We start from the raw sequence: 22,162 nt of genomic DNA, 5'->3' as shown, positions 1-22,162 counted from the left end.
TTTGGGTGATCTTGAGATTCGTGCTAACAATTTTTTTTTTAAAGATATATTATTTACCCCCCTCATTTGAAAATATATGTTAAATCTTAAAAATACTTATTTGTGCAAAATTACAATAAAAAAAAGGAACGATTTAGTGCCTCCTTAAGAGGCACCTTTATTAATTTTATTGAATCATTTTTTTAATATTTTTTCAAAAATTTTAGTTGCTTTTTTCAATTTTTATCTTTTTTGAAATTTTAATAATTTTCCATCCACATCTTCAAGTATATATATACCCCCTTACATTGGGAGGAAATTAATTCCTCCGCTTACTGAGGCTTAAATTTTTTTTCTTAAGAGTAGTTTTTCACTTTCTTATATAGGAGATACATAATTCTTCTTTTATAGATTTCAATAAAATACTATCCTAGATAGACTGTGCATATCTCTCTTACAAGCTACAGTGCTCCTCCTTCAAGAGTTACAAATTATTATTCATAGGGGTGTCAATTTCGGGTCACGGGTCGGGTTCGGGTCGAACTCGAAACTGACCTGACACTATTCGGGTCAACTCAAACCCGACCAGTTTTTGAAAACGGGTCAGTTTTCTTGACCCGAACCTGACCCGCTTCAGGTCCGGGTCAACCCGACACGAACCGAATGACTCGTTTCCAACAAAAAAAATGATAGTTTTTGGGTCACAAACGGGTCTATCTCCTCTTTTTCGGGTAAAAAACGGACATATTTCCTCTTTTTTTTGGGTAAAAAACGGGTTGCCGGGTCAAAATCGAGTTTTTGGTTCAATTTCGGGTCAAAGGGTTAACCCAAACCCGACCCAATTTTTGAACAGGTCAAGATGTTGAACCCGAACCCGACCCGTTTTAGGTTCGGGTTGACCTTAACCCGAAATTTTCGGGTCAGATTCGAGTCGGGTTTTCGGGTCGTGTCAAATATTGTATATATATATATATATATATAAAATTGTATCTTTTGAGACTTATGTCTTTTGCAATTTTTGGAGAATTGATGAAATCTTTACCTTATAAAACTTTTGTCATATGATGTTTTTAAAGAAACATGAACCTTCTATGGCTTTTAATCATCTAAGATTTTTAGTATATTTTTTTTCTTATAAGGCTTATATTTTATGATATTTTTGGGCAATCTTATTCCTTTTGAGGTATATTTTTTCTAAGCTTTTTGGATGAGCTTATGAAATTTTTAATCAATTATAACATTTTATTTTCTCATTTTTCATCCCACTTATAGTAAAATGTTATAGTTCAACAAATATTCCCCATGTTATTAAAAATATGATGATTTATCTATTATATTTATCAACTCCATCACTTTATGATTGTGCATATAGGAAAATATAATAAGCTGTTTTTGTTTTGAAAAAAAAAATCTTATAAAGAGTGTAAAAATCAAGAAACAATGATACAATGAAATATTGATGCCAAAGATTTTTCGCTTTTTATATATTAAGAAAAAATATATGTGCAAAATTTTCCATAAGAAAAAAAAATCATACAATTATAGTTAAGAACAAAAAAAAAAAAAAAAATCTATACCTAAACAAATTTTATAGACTTCAACACTTTAATAAGCTCAAATACAAAGACAATTACATTAAAGACTCATGCCTCATCTATGATTTCTGTAAGGTCCTGAGAAACATTACATTGAGGCAGATAATTAGTGATTGAGACTTCGTTCGGGACGGCTTTCTTACTGCTTTCTAAAATAAATTTTCAGTAAAAATTTTTTTAAAGTAGAAATTTTTGTATTAGGAAGCCACTTTAAAAAGCATTATGAAAGCCACCCAAAAAAAGCTTAGAGTCCTAAACATTTGCATATGCTAGCCAAAACAATTGAAGGCATGCATCTTCTTCAACTATGCCATCTTGTCCATATTCAGAGAGAAAAGTTAATTGAAAAATGGCCTTTGAGGATGATTACACAAAGCTTGCACTTGTCCAACATTGATCAGAATCAGATTAAGTTGCCATCTTCACCCAAGTTCAAATACCAATCCTGGATTTGAACGCATGTAATCCTTCTTCTTATCAAGCTTTCTCTTTTAGCATTCACTAGATGGCTCAAGTGAAGAAGACATGTTCGACATATTAGAGTCGACAGAGGCAGAACTCTCAACACTTGATTGCATCGAATCCTCCTCGAAAAACATTTTTTGCTTAGCTTAACTCTCTGAGCATGTGCACTAGATAGCTCAAATGAAGAAGACTACCCCTAAAATACCATTTTTATCTTAAGTTTTCTCTCTAAAGACCCTCCACTACATTTTTTTCCATTGAAACCTTTCTCAAAGATTTGTGGGGTAGTTTGTTGTGAAGGCTGAGGTTTCCTATAGCCTTCTGGAAATACAAATGAAGGGAGTTGCTTTCTTAGAACATGGGAAATAAAAAAGTCCATACCAGGTCTCCACGACCTAAACACGTTCACCCGATCTTTAAATTCTTCTATAGTTTCTTGTAGGTCAAATTGTTGTTCTTCTTCAACCTTGAACCCTTCTTTTCTCCGTAATCCCAGGAAAAAAAATCTATGTGGACGCTGCTTAGAAGAATCAATATACTCAGTAGGATTTGGGTGGCATTGCAACATCCCATTTGTATCCCACTCAATCTGAAAGAAAATAATAAAAATAGTAGTAAATGTTAAACTTTCCAAATAATATTTTTTTTTTGATGAAATAAGGAAATAACACAAAAAAAAAATCAAACTAGGAATTCATGAAGAAAAAAAAATTTACCAGAAGAGTCAAAAGCCTCAAACGAGATTCCACCCAGCCCTTCAAAATACGCAGATCATCAGCATCGTTGGCAACTATGGAAACCTTAAGAAAATTCTTGTATGAATCAAAAAATTGGTAAGGTTCAAATAATGCACTCCAACTAGCCTTGTTCTGATCAATCTCCTGGAAGTAGTGAATAAAGTTAGAAAGATAGACTTCTGAAAAAAAAAATCATATAGTTTAGAGACATGATTACCTCACAAATTTTGTTGCCAAACTGGAACTGCTCATTCATAACTCTGAGGGTACTTTTTGATACATTATAACTAGAATTCACGCTTGGATATGCTGGTGTAATGATTGGCATTTGATGAGTTCTATCATTTTGATTCTTGCATGGATTCCAAACAAGAAAGCCTAGTTTATCATCCACTATTGAACACAACATGACAGGATTTGGCCAACGCCATTGTGAATAGACTTTGAAGAAATGAGTGACTAACATACTAGGTGAAGCATTTGGAAACAATTGGCAGACATGAGCTACAAGTAAAGCCCAGCTAATACCCCCAAGAAATCCGATAACCTAGCATGATAGAGGTAAACAATGGTGTAATGTTTAGCACATTATGGTAAAATAATAATAAAAACCAGTGCTAACAAGACTTACATTTGAGTATACACAGCGAGTCTTAGCCCAAAGCTTTATGCATCTTAGAGTTATTCGAAAATTCTAAAAGATCAAAAACATATGTAAAATCAATCAGTTTAATTTTATATATAACCCAAGGAAATAAAGCAAGATAAGAAATAAGAATCACTGTATTGACCTCAACATTAGGAACAAGTTCAAGTATCTGATCAGCATCCCTACAAGCATTAAGGCTTCGAACAGTACATCCATCAACATTATATAACGACATCGAGACGTTGGATATATCCAAATCCTACATGGAAATATTAAGAGAGTAAAGAGTTGATAATTTCATGGAAAGGTTGCCAAAAAAAGGAAAAAGATTCTCATAAGCTAAGCTCATGAACATTATAATATCTACATGAATGACAAAACAAAATCTACAAAGACTTACTTCTGGAACTATAAGTACTGATATACTTGCATATAGAAGGTCAACAGATATCCCATTAAACTTAAATTTCATAACTGGAACATGAGCTTTCGGAATAGCTTGTAGCTCACTGACTTCTTCTCTTTTGGCCAGAATGTCATGTAAAATGACGAAAAAGTCCTCCTGCACGCGTCAAATAGCTAGTTATACCAAGTTCACCTAGACAAGCTATCTAGGTATAAAATCTCAATCACATGAGCAATTATTAACCTCTCTATTGACATATGAAGGGCCAACACATAATGTGTCAATATCAGCTCCAGGTCCATTAACCTGTTTCACCAACAATTAATAGACATTCAATTATATTGAATTTTTTTTTTTAAACCAAATCATGCATATACATAGGGGTGTCAATATTTGACATGACACGAAAACCCGACCCGTTTGAAAAATGGGTCGGGTTCGGGTTCACAGATTCGACCCGTTTGACAAAATGGGTCGGGTTGACCCGGCGGATTGCTGGGTCAACCCGAAAACCCTTAAAAAAAAAAAAAATTAAATTCCCGCCTAGCCCCGCCTTGCCCGCATTTACGAACCCGAACCCGACCCGTTTTTCAAACGGGTTTTCGTGTCATGTCAAATATTGACACCCCTAATCTTCATGTCGACATTTCATGTTTAGATAATATAGATACCACGCTCTTTGAGGGAATTCTAAAAATAAATTAGAAATTAGAATTATGTGAGAAGATTTTCTCACCCCTAATCGCTGAGAACCAATTGTAAAAATGATGGCATTTGCTTGTTCAACCATTTGATTATTGTATCCTCGTTGATCTGTTAATTGCTTCACCCAATTTTTAACAATCTGAAGGAAATATTGATAAAGATAGTAAATATCTAATTAGATGACTAACAAACAAGATGGTTATAAAAATAAAGAAAGTTTACATTTATTTAATTAGAAATATGAATATAAATTAACAACTGCATATTAATTTTATCATAAATTCCATCATTAGTAATCTTTATATTAATCAGTTTTATTTAGATTTGATGGACGCTTATTAAGATAGAATAAGAACATAAAATATAAAGTAGAAAAAATTACTTGATCCAACTGTCTTGGAACTTCCTCTCTTCTCATTTCTTCTTCCTTGCTTCCATAAACCCCAGCCTTGGCCAAGAACTTCATCAAGAAGGCCAAATCAGAAGGCGCATTAGATCATGAACAAACAGATAAGCAAAGAATAAAGATAAAGAAGAATAAGATCACTTTATTTAATTCAACGTCTCTCTGAAGATTATCTCGATTCGGCCCTGCATTGGAAATTGGCTTTGCATTACCATACTGATTTGAGCTTTGTGACACAAAGCTTCCATCAACCAAACATTCCATCCTTAAGTTGCAAAAATGACCCAAACTTGACGAGAGACAAATGCCACCAATGCGAAGAGCTTAAATATACAAAGGGAATCTGAATAGATATTAGCAGGCCAAAGAACAGATGGATGAGAGAAAAAGAAGGGAGAAAGGGAGGTGGAGGTAGCCGTTGAGGAGGTAGTTTTAAGAGAAGAAATATTCTAACCATCATTTTAAATTCTACCTTTCTAATTTAAGCTAATACTTAAATATAGAAAATCAAAGAAAATGTTGATTTATAGTCATTGATAAAAGTTGGTGGTTTAAATATAGAAAAACAAACAAAATGAACGAAAGGGAATAACAGAAAATTTTGTGGTCTTTTAGAATCTAAACGAATGAATGATAGAGAAGGGATGAAATGTTCTAATAATCAATTTAAATTCTGGCTTTCTAATTTAGGCTAATACTTAAATTTAGAAAATCAAAGAAAATGTAGAATTTAAAAAAATAAAGATCTCTTATTATTAATTAGAAAATGTAGATTCCAAAAGATAAATTAATCCTTCAATTAATATACTAAATTTTCTAAACTTAATTTGAGCTAAATTGGACATGAATCTTGCCACTTTTAATAATATTCATGATAAGTTAAAAAAAATTCTCTTTGGTCATGCATGAATCTTGATGTAAATTTGAATTGAAAACTTTTAAAAATTAAAGTTGGGATCATATGAACTCTAACTTTAGCAAACTCATATTCAAATTGAGCTTCTAAGTAACATGAACCCAACGACATCAAAATCGGTCTAATTTGAGTACAAATGGGTCAAAATCAAAGGACCAAAGCATATTTGGAAGCTTCAAAGTATTAATTGGATGACCTCGTAATATCCAAATATGACATTCTTACAGTTGAATCAAGCTGATCAACGAGGAAAATCCAATGAGCCTAAGATTTATCAATTCTGACATTCACGTTACTTAAATGCAAAATGAATGTTCTATTATCAGAAGGATCAACAAGGATTATCTGATAAAGCACTCAAGATTTTTTTTGACTTTTACGGGGCATGCCGCTCTTAGAATCTTGGTTTAGATATCAAGAGAGCTATAAGGCTTGTATATCCTAGAGCTCCACCTCAGCACCACTATCGGTGAACCGTCATTGCCGACCACCATTATTGAACACCCGCCTTACTATCATCATCTGAAATTTTTAGAAGCTTGGATCTTGGTTTAGAGATCAAGAGAGTTATAAGGCTTGTATATCCCAGAGCTCCACCTCAGCACCACTATCGATGAACCTGTTGACCTCGACCAATCTGCCCTCCCATCGACCCGTTCGTGTCGAGCGTAGAGGCCTACGATCGTTTTGTCCTACGGGATAGTGCGGCCGTACCCTCTGCATTCGAACCCCCGCGAGCGGTGCTCCTTCGGAGGTCCACAGAACCCTCATCGCTCGACCACCATTATTGAACACCCGCCCTACCATCATCGTCGGACCATCGTCCAGCCATCATCGTCGCACGCCGACTACGATCCCACTGACCTCCCTCATCCGTTGACTACTGTCCCTTCGAACACTTTCGCCCAACTACAATCTATTTGACCTCCTTCATTTGCTGAGTACGTCCGACTACTATCCATTCAATCACTGTCACCCGTTGACTATAGTCCCTTTGACAATCATTTCTTGATAAGTCCTTTTGATGTCCATATTCGATAAACTATGGTCCCTCTAAGAACCCTCTCAAGATTATGATCCTTCTAGCCTTCGTCGCTCGCATACTATGGTCATTCCGACCACCGTCACCCTACTACGATTATTCAGATAATTGTCGCCCGACTACGGATCCTCTTACAACCATCACTTAACTATGATCTTTTGACCTCTATCGCTCGCTAACAATGATCACTCTGACCAACGTCACCAGACTATCAACTATAGTCAGACCGACCACTGCGTCTAACTAAGGTCTTTCCGATCTTTATCGACCATTGAATTTGGTCCCTTCCACCACTGTTACATAACTATGGCCCTCCCGACATCCATAACCTATCGACTATAGTTTCTCTGACCTATATAGCTTGAAAATAGTCCCTCCAAACTTAATTGCCCAACAATGGCCCCTCCAACCTCTGTCACCCGATTATGATCTTATCGACCAAATGAACATGCTAACATCATGTCGAGAGCTAAGCAGCTCTCATGCCATTAAATTCTTCCAATTCCAACTATGTACTATATTCTATACTGTGTATATTTGTTATATTTAGATAATACCTTATCCTAAAGAATGACATCATTTGCAATCAATGACAAGTACTAGTGAAAAAAAAATAAAAAAATGACAAGTGCTATTAGATTCATTTCAATTGAGCAAGGTGTCATGGTTTTCCCCCTTCTTGGGATTTTCTATGTAAAAATTTTGGACTCCGTTATGATTATTGTACCCCTCTCTTTTATCTATATGTGTGCTAAATCTTTGTACAAAACTAAGACACTATAACTTCATATTTCTCTACTACTCTGAATGTTCAAGCCCCAATAATTCAATTTGTCTTATCAAAAAATTCAATGAAATTATAAGTTTGCTAGAATGTGTTCAAGTAGTTTTAAAATTAATTATGTCACTGTTCATTTAAAATGTTGCCTCGAAATACATGTATGGTCGGCAAATATTTTGGTGATATTTCATTGGGGGGGAGGGGGTTGTATAGAAAAGGCAAATTGCTCTTTCTTTTCTTGAATTTAGAAAGACTTGATTCATAAACCATCAATTTAATCATGATTCGATCTTATTAACTAAATCAATAATCTTTTAAGAGTGAAACAACATCTCTCAATATTTTACATAAAAAATATATTGCTAGAGAATATTCAATTGTAATTATGATTAATAGCGTTGCGGATTGTAACATTCATGACGGTAGAAAGATATAGATTTTAACATCCAAGATTTATGCAAAAATCCAGCATACAAAAATATAAGAGAGAAGGGTGCGAGAGTTATAAGTGACAACAATATTTTTATGTGAAAAACCCTAAAAAGGGAAAAAATCACAGGGCCTTTCCTCGTTGAAATGATTCCATAAGTGTTTTTAGGCGATTACAAATGGTGTCCTTCCTGAGGGGAAATGTTTTGGCTCTTTGTATAATATAGAGCACATTACATAGTTTGGGTTTGATGAATCAAATGATAAGGGAGTAATTCTACAGAAAAAGTTGGCCCGTTCATTTAGTTTGTAGGACGATGGAGGTTGAAGGGATCTTAGTCGACGAGCGATGGAAGTTGGAGTGGCCATTACCACTAAGTGGTGGAGGTAAAAGGAACCATAATCGTTGGGAGATGGTGGTTGGATGAATATTAGTTGGTGGTCGACGATAGTTGTATAGACCATAGTGGGCCAACGATGGAGGCTAGAGGGACCTTAGTCGGTGTGTCACGGTGGTCAGAGAAATCATAGTAAGAGAGAGACGGTGGTTAGAGAGGTCGTAGTTGGCAGGTGATGGATGTCGGTGGGACTGTAGTTGGTGGGTGACGGAGGTTGAAGGGACCATAATCTGCTGGTGGTAGTGGTTAGAGGGACCATAGTCATCAGGCAATGAAGGTAAGAGGGACCATAGTCAACGGACAATAGTGGTCTGGGGGATCGTAGTAAGTGGGCGATGAAGGTTAGAGGGATGATAATAAGTGGGAAACAATGGTCAAAGGAATCGTAGCCGACGGGCGACTGAGGTTGAATGGTTCGTAGTAAATTGGCATTGATAGTCCGAGGGACCATAGTCGTTGGACGGCGGAGTTCGGAGGAATCTAAGACAACTGGAAATAGTGGTCGGAGAGACAATATTCAGTGGGTGACAAAGGTAGGAGGGATAATAGTTAGAAGGCAACGGAGGTCGGGAGAACCATAGTTGGCGGTAGATGGAGGTCAAATGGATCGTAGCCAACGGGCAACAAAGGTCAGAGGGATAATTGTTATTGTGCAACAGAAGTTGGAGGGAATGTATTTGGTGGACGACGGAGGTCAGAGGGGCCATATTTAGTAGGAAATGCTGGTCAGAGAAATGATATTCAGTAGGTGAAGGAGGTCGGAGTGACCGTATTAGTGAGAAATGGAGGTCAAAGGGATCGTAGTCGGCGGGTGACGGGGGTCTGAGGGATAATAGTTGACGTGAATTTGAAGTTGAATGGACTGTAGTTAGTAGGAGATGGTGGTCGGAGGAAAAGTAGTCGGTGGGCGACGGAGGTTGGAAGGATTAGAGTTGGCAGGCGACATAGGTGAGATGTGTAGTATTCGATAGTCGAAGGAGGTCGGGGGGACCATAATGGCGAGTGATAATTGTCTAAGGGATTGTTGTCTATTGCAGGGCAGTGGTCCAACGATGGTCGGGCGGAACTCCAGTTGTGATCGGCGGTTGTCCAGTTGAAGAAGATTGGGTGGTGGTTCGATGATGGTCGGGCTAAATTCTGGCGGCAGTCAGTCGTCGGGTGGAAGTCTGGTGAAGGTCGGCGTCCGAGTGAATGTTTGGCAGTCGTTAGTGACCTAGTGGAAGTTTTGCAGCGGTCGACAACCAAGTGGTAGTCCGACATCAATCGGTGGCCCGACGGTGGTCCAACAATGGTCGGGTAGATTTTTGGTGGTGGTTAGAGGTGAGTGAAAGTCTGACGACAGTTGGTGGCAAGGCGGTGGTTCGACAACGGTTGATGGGGGTTCGCCAACAAAGGTGTTGGAGCACTTGATGCCACAAAGCTCTCTCCAATTTGTAGTAAAAGGTCTCCTTTTCATGTAGAGAGTGATGGTATTTTTATAGATTTTTGATAGTAGCATGCGCCGTAAATATGAAGAATATCTATAGCAGATTTGGAGTGCTCCATCGGATGGCCCAAATTGATCGCCTTGATTTTAGAACATTTTTCAGGCATGTATTTTCCAATATGCTGTCAGAATTAGGTGATCTTAGGTTCATTGGATTCGTCTCAACAAGCTGCTTGATTCGATTATAAGCATGTTATATTTGGATTTTGGTCATCCAATTTAGGCATTGAACCTTCCAAATAAACTTCGGGCCCTCGATTTGAATCAATTTGGCTCATAATGGACCGATTTTGTTTACTTGGATTCGTAACATTCGGTTGGGCTATAAGTTTATTGAAGTTGGAGTTCAAATGGAACTGATTTAATTTTGGAGGTTTTCAATTTGAATATGCCTAGAGATTCGTGCACAATCTAGGCAATTTTTTATGACAATCATGTAGTCTTATTTATTTTCACTAGTTATGCTCTTTTTTTAGTCACTAAGTATATTCAGTTTAATTTCTCATTATTAAAAAAAGAAAAATAAATTAAAGCTTCTCAATAATATCGTAATTGAAATTGAAGCAACACAAACAAAAAAATTTAACTAGGCATTATTTTTAGAATAAGAAATAAAATTTCTAAGCTAAGCTACACATGCTTCTTTAGATCCACTAATTCATTCATCAATTTTTTTATCTCCTCGTAAGATGACCCTCCCTCATCCACAGCTTTTTGGGCCATCTCCCCAAGCTGTTTTGCCCTCCTCCGCCTCTCATTTGCCTCCATCCCATCCTCCATCACCCTTCTAACAGCTATCTCCACTGATGCAGCCTCCACAATTGGCCTTGTCTCTATATTAAAAGTGTTCACCATTGAGCCCACCATTACCCCAACCTTCAATATATCTACCAAAAGCTTTTCATTATAAAACTGATCCGCAGACAATGGCCATGTTACCATCGGCAACCCCGCACTAATCCCTTCTAAACTAGAATTCCACCCACAATGAGTTACAAATCCCCCAACCGCATCATGATTTAGTATCACTAGTTGTGGAGCCCATCCTTTTATCATCATCCCTACCTCTTTGATTCTTTCTCTATACCCCTTTGGAATCCAATCTTCATCCTCATTCCGCACGACCCAAACAAATGGATGTCTTGATGCCTCAAGCCCAAGCGCCATTTCTCTCAGTTGCTCAACCGAGAAAAGGCTTCCACTTCCAAAGCACATGTACACCACCGAGCCTGTTGGTCTTTTGTCAAGCCATTTCAAGCACTCGTAAACAGAAGCTGGATACTCCCCACCTCTTGTTGACTTGTTGGTCACCTCATTGTTGCATAGAGAAACTGGGCCGACATTCCATGCCCTTCCTATTGTCTTGCGGTAGTGGTCAGCATATTCAGTTTCTAGCTCATAAAAACTATTCATCAATGTGCCATAGCTCTTTGATTCCACCTCCGCTGCCTCATTAAGTGTCTCCAAGATGAACTCTAATGGTGTTCCTGCTAATTTGTTAAAGTCCATGACTTGGGTTTTTAACATCTTTATTTGATGTGGGAGACCTGGCAGAACAAAGGACTCATCCTTGTCCGCTAGTAGGCGGCACTGCTCGAAAGCACTCATAGCGCAGAGTGCGAAGTTATTTGTGCCGTGAAAGACAAGCCGCATAATACCTCTGGCACTGGCAACATGGTATGTCCATGGCAAGAACATGTCAGTTACGACACAGTCGGGAGTGAGATCTCTAAGCACAGAGTCAAAAGGGCTGCGAAGCGAAGAGGTAGCTTTGAAAAAGTTTATGTGTTGGTCATCAGGAAGAGTGAAGGAGCGGTTCTCGCACCCATCGGGGAGGCCGAATTCGGCAGAGGGAAAAGGGATGATGTGGAGATGAACGGAGTCATCGATGTTGGGGCGGATGATGGTGGCATTAACGGGAGTTGTGAGGATGGTGACGCGGGCACCTCGGGTTGCAAAGATCTTGGCCATGTCCACCATAGGGAGCATGTGGCCCTGCGCCATGAAAGGGAAAAAAAGCATGTGAAGATGAGTGGCTTCAGAGCCCATAGCTGGATGATGGTTGGAATGGAGTGGGAGGCTCTTTTTATAGTGGATAAGAAAGTGTTAAATTACTTCAATTTATGAAGCTATCGTCACTGCTGACCTAAGGTTGGCGAGCTTCTACAAAACAAAACTAATGAGGAATAAAAAAGACAAAGTTAAGCATTATTTTAGGGCTGAGGCGGTGGAATTATTTATTTATTTATTTTGGATGAATATGATGGTTTAAATTTTCTATTTAAATAATATATTACAAAATTTAATTTATTAGGGGTGTACATATATAATAAATACAAAAAAATGAAATTTCTAATATTTAATCTGAGATGAAAAAATATAAATTTTTTGCATAAAAACATTTTAAATTGTAGTCCTCATATCTCAGGCAAGATATATCATAATATTGTTATGTGCTATCATCTTTTTTGGCACAAGAAAACTCTTGCCTAGGGCTCCAAATGAACTAAGCGTTCGACGGACTATCGTGGCTCGTCTTGATAAGAGCTCGTTTATGTTCGTTTGATAAGGTAAACAAATGAGTTTGAACACTTTTGATAAATACTCGATAGCTAAATAAACAAGCTTGAACAGCTTGTCATTTGGTTCATTTACGTTCAAGAATAATATTGTTTAAGTTCGTGAACAAGCTCGCTAAAAAAGCTTGACTAGAGCTCGACTAAGAAGCTCAATTAGAGCTCAATTAGAGCTCAATTGAAATTTTAAAAATAAATATTATTAAGCCTACTAATTTAATAATTTATTTTTACTAATTTAATAATTTCAACTTTAACCAATTTTATTAGACATTTTTTTTTTATTAATATAACTATTAAAAATATTTTATTAAATATTGTATTAAAAATTTCCTCTCCCTCAATTCCCGCACAAATAAAAAAAAAATTAGCTTTAAAATATCATATAATTTGCCTCAATTACCGCTCAGACCAGCCCACCTTCTCCCTCGCTCTCTATTTTGTATTTTTGAAACTCTCCCCTACGAGAGGTTATTAGGTGCGGAGTGCAGACGGAGAGAACCGTCCGCACAAGTATTGGGTACCTAGCTAGGTACCACTCGGTATCACTGGGTACCGCTAGGGACCCAGTACTTGTGCGGACGGTGCGCACTCTGCACCTAATAATTTTTCCTCCTCTACCTCTCTCCCCTCTCTCTCTCTATCTCTCCTCCGTGGCAACACTCAAAAAAAAAAATGTAGGGGTTTTGTCCCACATCGGTTGGAAGAGAATTATTTTGCTCAGCTCCTCAATAAGCTAAACAATTAAACGAGATGAATTCTAAACACAAACACTGGCATTTTAAACGAGCTCGAGCTCAAACCCATGTCCAAGAAGCACGACGAGCTGAGCATGAGCACCGTTTTGACAAACAAGCTTGAATTTAAACAGACTGAAACTTGGCTCGCCTCGATTCGTTTGCAGCCCCTATCCTTGCCTCCACAATCCTTATTTGATCAACATTGGTGCCCTAGCCTTCTCTCGACGAGCAAGATCGAGAAGTATAGATGAGTTATTTTTCAAATAAATTTTAGGAAAAAAATAAATTAAACAAATCTTAAATCAAGCTTGAAAATTTTGTGTAAATTTTTTCATAAAGTATGATAAAATAAAATTTTGTTTTATTCAAGCTTGAATTGTATAATGATTTTTATTTCAATTAGAAAGGCCAAATTCAAAGATCACCATTTTAATAATTATTAGAACTTATTAATTAAATAAATATCTTCAGAGTAAAACAAATGAGAACCATTTTAATAATTATTACTGGTTGTTTTATTCAAGCTTGAATTGTATAATGATTTTTATTTCAATTAGAAAGGCTAAATTCAAATATCACCATTTTAATAATTATTATAACTTATTAATTAAATAAACTCATCTCTTCAGAGTAAAACTACCTCACCCAACAATTTTCCAATATATATATTGTTGCGTCCTGGAATATTCGCGGCGGTAGAGAAATATATAGTTTAACGTCTTAGCGTTGTACGAAGATCCAGCACACAATCAGATAAGTGAGAGGGTGTAGCGTTCATAAGAGACACCAAAGTTTTTACGTGGAAAACCCCTGAAAAAAGGGATTTCAATAAGATGATTAATTAAAACTTCAAATGAGATGAAAACATTTAACATCTTATTGATATATAACCATTTCAAAAAAAACCTGAGCTAAGCTCTACACATGTTTCTTTCGTTCAATTAGTTCATGCATCAAATTTCTAATCTCCTCATAAGATGACCCTCCCTTATCCACAGCTCTTTTCGCCATCTCGCCAAGCTCCTTTGCCCTCCTCCTTCTCTTCTCACCCTCTATCCCATCCCCCATCAACCTCCTAATAGCTGTTGTAAGTGCTGCAGCCTCCACAATCGGCCTCATCTTTGCATTGGAAGTATACACTTTTGAGCCCACCATTATCCCAACCTTCAATATATCTACCAAAAGCTTTTCATTATAAAATTGATCTGCAAACAATGGCCATGTTACCATGGGCAACCCTGCACTGATCCCTTCTAAACAAGAATTCCACCCACAATGAGTCACAAATCCTCCAACCGCATCATGATTTAGGATCAATAGTTGTGGGGCCCATCCTTTTATTACCATCCCAAGGTCTTTAATTCTTTCTTCATATCCCTTTGGAATCCAATCATTGCCCTTATTTTGCACCACCCAAACAAATGAATGCATTGATGCCTCGAGCCCAAGTGCTATTTCTCTCAATTGTTCCACAGAGAAAAAACTACCACTTCCAAAGCATATGTACACGACCGTGCCTACAGATCTTTTGTCAAGCCATTTCAAGCACTCGTTAACAGATGTTGGATACTTCCCACCTCTTGTTGACTTTTTGATCACCTCCTTGTTGCATAGAGAAACTGGGCCAACATTCCAAGCCTTTCCCTTCATCTTGCGGTAATGGTCCACATATTCAGACTCAAGCTCATAGAAACTATTCATCAATGTGCCATAGCTCTTCGATAACACCTCTTTGGCCTCATTAAATGTCTTATCGATGATATCTGTTTGATTTCTTGCTAAGTTGTTCAAGTCCACGACTTGTGTTTTTAACATTTCTATTGGATGTGGGAGGTCGGGCAAGATAAAAGACTCGACCTTGTCCATTTGTAAGTGACACCGCTCGAAAGCCTTATTGGCACTAACCGCGAAGTTGCTGGTGCCATGAAAGACAAGCGTCAAAATACCTCTTGCGATAGCAACATGGTATGTCCATGGCAAGAATATGTCAGTTACGACACAGTCAGGCCTAAGACTTCTAAGCACAGAGTCAAAAGGTTGGCGGAGTGCTAACGTAGCTTTAATGAAGTTAATGTGTTGGTCGTCAGAATGAATCAAGGATTCATTCTCGCACCCGTCAGGGAGACCAAATTCGGCAGAGGGAAAAGCCATGATGTAGAGATGGAAAGAGTCATCAATATTGTGGCGGATAATGTTGGCATTAACATGAGTAGTGAGGAGGGTGACGCGGGCACCACGAGCGGCAAAGATCTTGGCCATATCGACCATAGGGAGCATGTGGCCTTGAGACATGAAAGGGAAGAAAAGCATGTGGAGACGATCTGCTTTAGAACCCATAGTTGGGCAATGGCTCGAGAGCAAGGTTTTGTGGGCCTGTGATTCCATAACCATTTTGTAGCGAATGTGATTCCATAACCAAATTACTTCAATTTACAAAGATATCGCCATTGCTAACGGGACTATGCAACTGATGGAGGAATAAAAGGACAAAGTCTAGCATTAATTTTGGGCTATTTCTTTTCCATTATTTATTTAATTATTTATGTAGGATGAATATGATAGCCTAAATTTATTTAAGATTTTATATTATAAATTTTAATTTATCTGCGATATATGTAAAAAATAAATACAAAATTTTGAAATTTCTTATATTTAATTTATGATGAAAAGAATAAATAATATTTATTTAAGAAATATTTCAGAAAGTATATTTAATATTAAATTATTCAATAACAACGACAACAATAAGTATTTATAATATTACAAGGCTGAAATGTTTATTTAGTTTTAATAAATGTTTATTTTTCAATCTAAGTTATGGCGTAGTCTTTTTATGTTTGATTGCTTGCTCTTAATATGAAGATCAAACAATAAACTTAGAGTTTATTATCTTAGCATTGTTTAAGGATCCAGCATACAGCATGGATCTTTTATGTGCAAAACCTAGAAAAGGGCATAAACTCATGCATGATCTAATTGAAATAATTAGTCTAATTAGTCTAATTGCTGTAGTCGGCAACGAAGATATTCTTGAGTGATGGAGATCGAAAAATCATAGTCTAGTAATGAAGGTCGAATAACCATAATAAATTGGTGGAGATCAAACAATGGTTTGGTAACAGTGTTCCTGTGGTGGTTTAGCGATGACTATAGACCAGTGCATCGATAATGGATATCAGACAATTGTCTAGTGATGGTGGTTTAGTAGTGATATAATGGTGAAGGTCAGGGTCACTACAGGAAAATCACTAATTTCCGGCGGCTGTCCGGCGACCACTTTTCCGGCTAATCATCTTAAAAAATTTAGAGCAAAAAATTCAAAGTACTTAATTGGGTGGATAATATTAATCACCCGTCATTGGATATTCTTTTAAAATTTGAGGGTATTGATGATGTTAAAATTAGTTGATTTTGAGCTTGTTGGACTCGTCTTGACATGATCCTTATTTTGACTAATAAGCACATAAGAGTTTACAATTGTTGGTCCTTCAATTAGTTTGCCAAAGTTTTTGTTATTATTAAGGCATTTTGATGATTGAAAAATTATTATATGATATGCGAGATCAATTATTATTGGTGATGCTATTGCATTGACGTCTAACTTAAATCCTGGCTCTAAAGCAAAGAGTCAAAGTTTGGGTTGATTATGTACATCGATCTTATAAGTGATAGTGTACATTGACATTGTTAGCGATAGTATATTAAAAATTATAGCAGGCATTGCTATGGCCAAGAGATAACGGTTAGAGGACTTTAGGTCAAACAATTATAATTGGACGAATATAGTTTAATGACTACAGTCAATAATGATGATCAAATGATTATTCTTACCTAATACAGATCAGAGGATCATAATCTAGCTAAGAAGGTCAGAGGACAATAATCAATTGGTAGCGGTCCAATAGTGGTTTGGTACTAATATTCCTGTGTTGGTTTGACGAAGTCTATCGAGTGGTTGCTTGATAATAGAGATCAAGCAGTTGTTTAATGACCGTGGTTTGATACTGGATGTCGAGGGTGATGGTTCAATGGAGGCGGTTAAATATTTAAATATATTTAATTTTAAAATATATGTTGTCATATCATTTTATATTTATAAAATTGATATATAAGAGACAAAAGTGGAAGAAAATGATGGATTCCACGTAGTGTGCTGTAATTGGTTGTATGCATGACTTAAATGGTGTTTTATAATGTGAGACAGTGAGATGCTTGTTATGTTGATATTTAAAAAGATGTATGGATGTAAAAAAATATAACCAAATATTAAAATCCATTTTATCAAAAATATTTTTAAATATTTTTATGATCATCTAAATTTTTATCTAGCAAGTTTATAAAAAAAATTAGTTTTTGATAAGATGAATGTAATTACATAAAAAGTATTTTATTAGAGTTCAAACAGAATTGAATATAGGTGAAAATTTCTTTAAGGGGAGGCCAAAGAGTCTAATATAAATCTTGGTGCTAACGTAAAAAGAGTTACAGTTATGAATTGTTAAAAAATTCTAAGTTCTCTTAAACCTCCACCGCTACCCCCACCACCCAAAATGTAAAGCGAAGGCCAATTTATATATTTTTCAGAGTGACATGCTTCATAAATATAGTAAAAAATTCAGAGTATTCCATCTAATGGCCTATATTAATCACCTTGTCATAGGACATTCTTCTAAATTTGAGGGTATAAATTATATTTAAATTAGATTATTTTGGGCTTATTGGATTCATCTCAACATGACACGTGATTTGAATACGAGTATACGAGATTAGTGTGCTAAAGTTTTTTTATTATGAAACTTTGGAAAAGGTGATCCTCATCTTTTGTAAACTCATTAAAGTTCGCCATCTTTAGCAAACTCGTAGATCATATAATAATTTTCTCTAGAGTAGCAAACGCCTAAACATTGATAAATTTAGGCGTTTAAATTTTCTGGTTCTTTTTACTCATGCTTGAATTGTATAATGATTTTTATTGAAATTAAAATTAAAGACTTATTTCAAAGATCATCAACTTAATAATAATTAGAACTCGTTAAATAAATAAACTCATCATTTCAGAGTAAAACTACATCTCACAACAATTTGCAGAAAAAAAAAATGATAAACCATTTAAATAAGAAGATAATTAAAAACTTCCGTGAGAGAACATTTAACCAGGCATTAATTTGAAAGAAGGAAAAAAATCCTTGAGCTAAGCTTCACATGCTTACACATGCTTCTTTCGTTCCATTAGTTCATGCATCAAATTTTCAATCTCCTCATAAGATGACCCTCCCTTATCCACAGCTCTTTTCGCCATCTCACCAAGTTCCTTTGCCCGCCTCCTTCTCTTCTCTGCATCTATCCCATCCCCCATCAACCTCCTAATAGCTGCTGTAAGTGATGAAGCCTCCACAATCGGCCTCAACTTTGCGTTAGAAGTGTACACCTTTGAGCCCACCATCACCCCAACCTTCAATATATCTACCAAAAACTTTTCATTATAAAATTGATCTGCATACAATGGCCATGTCACCATCGGTAACCCCGCACTAATCCCTTCTAAACTAGAATTCCACCCACAATGAGTCACAAATCCTCCAACCGCTTTATGATTTAATATCACTAGTTGTGGGGCCCATCCTTTTATCAGCATCCCATGGTCTTTAATTCTCTCTTCATATCTCAATTGTTCCATCGAGAAAGAGCTCCCACTTCCAAAGCAAATGTACACAACTGAGCCTACTGATCTTTTATCAAGCCATTTCAAGCACTCACTAACAGATGTTGCATACTTCCCACCTCTTATTGACTTGTTGATCACCTCCTTGTTGCATAGAGAAACTGGGCCAACATTCCATGCCCTTCCCTTCATCTTGCAATAAAGGTCCACATATTCAGACTCAAGCTCATAGAAACTATTCATCAACGTGCCATAGCTCTTTGATTGCACCTCTTTCGCCTCATTAGCTGTCTTCATGAGGATCTCTGTTTCCATTCTTGCTAAGTTGTTGAAGTCCATGACTTGTGTTTTTAACATCTCTATTTGATGTGGGAGGTTGGGCAGGACAAAGGACTCAACCTTGTCAGTTAGCAGGCGGCACTGCTTAAAAGCCCATTTCGCACAAACCGTGAAGTTGCCGGTGCCATGAAAGACAAGCCTCAAAATACCTCTCGCGATTACAACATGGTTTGTCCATGGAAAGAATATGTCAGTTACGACACAGTCGGGCCTGAGATCTCTAAGCACAGAGTCAAAAGGGCGGCGGAGCGAAGACGTAGTTTTCATGAAGTTAATGTGTTGGTTATCAGAATGAATAAATGATACATTCTCACACCCGTCAGGGAGGTTGAATTCAGTAGAGGGAAAAGGAATGATGTGGAGATGAACTGAGTCATCAATATTGGGACGGATAATGGTGGCGTTAACGGGAGTAGTGAGAAGGGTGACGCGGGCACCACGGGCGGCGAAGATCTTGGCCATGTCGACCATAGGGAGCATGTGGCCTTGAGCCATGAATGGGAAGAAAAGCATGTGGAGATGATCGGCTTTAGAGCCCATAGCTGGGCAATGGCTCGAGAGCAAGATTTTATGGGTCTTTGATGAAGGGAGGCTCATTTTGTAGTGAATGTGATTCCATAACCAAATTCTTTCAATTTATGAAGTTATCGTCAGTGCTAACGAAACTTTACAACTGATGGAGGAATAAAAGGACAAAGTCTAGCATTTATTTAGGGCTATTTCATTTCCATTATTTATTTATTTATTTATTTATGTAGAATGAATATGATATTCTAAATTTATTTTAAATTTTATATCATAAATTTTAATTTATCAGTGGCATATATAAAAAATAAATACAATTTTTTTTGAAATTTCTTATTTTTAATTTCTGATGAAAAGAATATAAAATATTTATTGAAGAAATATTTCTCAAAATATATTTAATATTCTTTTAGTAAATAACCACGACAACAATAAGTCTTTATTGTATTACGTTGGGTCAGTTACATAAATTTTCTGTCTACATCGTATTCTATCAAGAGTCAAATTCTCCTTTAAATTTAATTAAAAAAATTATTTTTGATACTTTCTAATCAAATCTTTTTAGATCTACTTCTATTTTTTTTAATATAAAAAATAGTATATAAATATATATTAAAATCTGTTTTATCAAATATAATTGTTAAATATTTTAATGATCATCTAAACTTTTATCCGGCAAGTTTATAAAATAAAATTAGTTCATGAAAAGACAAATATAGGTGAAAGTTTTATGAAATTATTTGAGAGGCCAAATAATTTTTGAATCTTTTGCATTTATGATTAAAACGAATATTTGATGAACGAAATCTAATAATATGAAATCTAATTAACAATAATTTATAAGAAAAAACAAATTCCCACTTCTTTTGATCAATTAATTCATTCATCAAATTTTTGATCTCCTCCACAATGAGTCACAAATCCCCCAATTGCATCATGATTTAGTATAACTAGTTGTGGGGCCCATTCTCTTACAACATCCCTACATCATTAATTCTCTCTTCATAGCCCTTTGGAATCCAATCATTGCCCTCATTCCAGATCACCCAAACAAATGGATGTCTTGATGCCTCGAGCCCAAGCGCCATTTCACTCAGTTGCTCAACCGAGAAAAGGCTCATACTTCCAAAGCACATGTACATGACCCAGCTTGTAGGTCTTTTGTCAAACCATTTCCAGCACTCATTAACAAATGCTGCATACTCCCCTCCTCTTGTTGATTTGTCTATCATGTACTTGTTGCATAGAGAAAATGGGCCGAATTCCACACCCTTCCCACCATCTCGTGGTGGTGGTCTGTGTATTCAGACTCAAGCTCAAAGAAACTATTCATCAACATCCCATAGTTCTTCACATCCACCTCCGCCACCTCCTTAAGTGTCTCCATGATAAACTCCTTTGGCATTCCTCCTAATTTGTTGAAGTCTATGATTTGAATTTTTAACATCTCAATTCGATGTGGGAGGCCGGGCCAGACAAAGGACTCAACCATGTCCGCTGGTAGGCGGAACTGCTGTGAAGCACTCATGATGCAGGCTAAGAAGTTGCTAGTGGCGTGAAAGACAAGCCGCAAAATACCTCTCGTGACAGCAACATCATATGTCCATGGAAAGAATAAATTAGTTACGACACAGTCGGGGCTGAGATTTGCAAGCACGGAGTCAAAAGGGAGATGAAGCAAATAGTTAGCGTTCATGAGGTTGACGTGTTGGTCATCATAAAGGATGAAGATGTTGTTCTCGCACCCATCGGGGAGGCCAAATTTGACAGTGGGTAAAGGGATAATATGGAGATGAAGAGAGTCATTGATATTGGGGTGGATAATGATGGCATTAGTGAGAGTAGTGAGAATGGTGATGCAGGCATGACGGGCAGCCAAGATCTTGGCCATGTCGACCATATGGAGCATGTTGCCTTGCGCCATTAAAGGGAAGAAAAGCATGTGGAGATGATTGGCTTCGGAGCACATAGCTGGATAATATATGGCTATTTTGCAAGGTACTATGTTATGTGGTTGATTTTACTCTAGAATTGATTGGAAGGCTCATTTTATAGTGGATGAGCGAGTGCTCAATTATTAGTAAAGATTCCTTAGCCAAATTATTTCAATTTAAGAAGAACATAATGACTTACAGTGTTTTTAATTCATCGTAGGCTTGACTCGAATGGCTTTTCATAAACAGATAGATATTTGATAAGATATCGATATTTAATATGTCATATGGATTTACAATATATTTAAATTATATATAAATATATTTTAAAATTCACTTTTATCAAAAGTAAATTTTAACATAATTTTTAAAGATTTTGTATGACGATCTAA

General features: G+C 36.6%; 5 protein-coding genes across 5 annotated transcripts; all 5 read right to left on the bottom strand.

The window, feature by feature from the left end:
* Nucleotides 1–1,622: 1,622 nt before the first annotated feature.
* Nucleotides 1,623–5,206, bottom strand: LOC110095984 (nuclear poly(A) polymerase 4-like). The gene is made up of 11 exons (XM_028694814.1): nt 5,084–5,206; nt 4,919–4,996; nt 4,568–4,675; nt 4,075–4,137; nt 3,826–3,987; nt 3,568–3,684; nt 3,408–3,470; nt 2,994–3,323; nt 2,756–2,920; nt 2,245–2,628; nt 1,623–1,652 (listed from the first exon to the last, which is right to left on the bottom strand). The coding sequence occupies exons 1-11, from the start codon at nt 5,204–5,206 to the stop codon at nt 1,623–1,625; spliced, it is 1,623 nt and encodes a 540-aa protein (XP_028550647.1).
* Nucleotides 5,207–10,565: 5,359 nt separating this feature from the next.
* Nucleotides 10,566–12,071, bottom strand: LOC110095970 (scopoletin glucosyltransferase-like). The gene has a single exon (XM_020821705.1). It carries the CDS (start codon nt 12,041–12,043, stop codon nt 10,625–10,627), a length of 1,419 nt encoding a protein of 472 aa, XP_020677364.1. The 5' UTR covers nt 12,044–12,071; the 3' UTR covers nt 10,566–10,624.
* A 2,157-nt stretch (nt 12,072–14,228) lies between these two features.
* On the bottom strand, nt 14,229–15,647 carry LOC110095992 (UDP-glycosyltransferase 73B4-like). The gene has a single exon (XM_020821734.2). The coding sequence runs from the start codon at nt 15,645–15,647 to the stop codon at nt 14,229–14,231; it is 1,419 nt and encodes a 472-aa protein (XP_020677393.1).
* A 2,749-nt stretch (nt 15,648–18,396) lies between these two features.
* Nucleotides 18,397–19,851, bottom strand: LOC110095971 (UDP-glycosyltransferase 73B4-like). The gene has a single exon (XM_020821706.2). It carries the CDS (start codon nt 19,849–19,851, stop codon nt 18,517–18,519), a length of 1,335 nt encoding a protein of 444 aa, XP_020677365.1. The 3' UTR covers nt 18,397–18,516.
* Nucleotides 19,852–20,807: 956 nt separating this feature from the next.
* LOC110095982 (scopoletin glucosyltransferase-like) lies at nt 20,808–21,805 on the bottom strand. The gene is made up of 2 exons (XM_020821724.1): nt 21,174–21,805; nt 20,808–21,132 (listed from the first exon to the last, which is right to left on the bottom strand). Exons 1-2 carry the CDS (start codon nt 21,803–21,805, stop codon nt 20,808–20,810), a joined length of 957 nt encoding a protein of 318 aa, XP_020677383.1.
* Nucleotides 21,806–22,162: the final 357 nt, after the last annotated feature.

This window comes from Dendrobium catenatum, unplaced genomic scaffold, assembly GCF_001605985.2.
Source record: "Dendrobium catenatum unplaced genomic scaffold, ASM160598v2 fragScaff_scaffold_574, whole genome shotgun sequence".
Taxonomy (NCBI): domain Eukaryota; kingdom Viridiplantae; phylum Streptophyta; class Magnoliopsida; order Asparagales; family Orchidaceae; genus Dendrobium; species Dendrobium catenatum.
This window is presented reverse-complemented; position numbering and strand designations above follow the sequence as displayed.

Excerpts from the sequence above, each read along its gene's own strand:
- LOC110095984 (XM_028694814.1), bottom strand. The coding sequence starts at position 5,206 with ATGGAATGTTTGGTTGATGGAAGCTTTGTGTCACAAAGCTCAAATCAG. Across the intron at positions 4,676-4,918 it reads TTCCAAGACAGTTGGATCAA|ATTGTTAAAAATTGGGTGAA; the intron begins GTAATTTTTTCT and ends TATTTCCTTCAG. Across the intron at positions 1,653-2,244 it reads GAAAACTTAAGATAAAAATG|GACCTTACAGAAATCATAGA; the intron begins GTATTTTAGGGG and ends AATGTTTCTCAG.
- LOC110095970 (XM_020821705.1), bottom strand. The coding sequence starts at position 12,043 with ATGGGCTCTGAAGCCACTCATCTTCACATGCTTTTTTTCCCTTTCATG.
- LOC110095992 (XM_020821734.2), bottom strand. The coding sequence starts at position 15,647 with ATGGGTTCTAAAGCAGATCGTCTCCACATGCTTTTCTTCCCTTTCATG.
- LOC110095971 (XM_020821706.2), bottom strand. The coding sequence starts at position 19,851 with ATGGGCTCTAAAGCCGATCATCTCCACATGCTTTTCTTCCCATTCATG.
- LOC110095982 (XM_020821724.1), bottom strand. The coding sequence starts at position 21,805 with ATGTGCTCCGAAGCCAATCATCTCCACATGCTTTTCTTCCCTTTAATG. Across the intron at positions 21,133-21,173 it reads GATGTGAAGAACTATGGGAT|ACCACCACCACGAGATGGTG; the intron begins GTTGATGAATAG and ends CTGAATACACAG.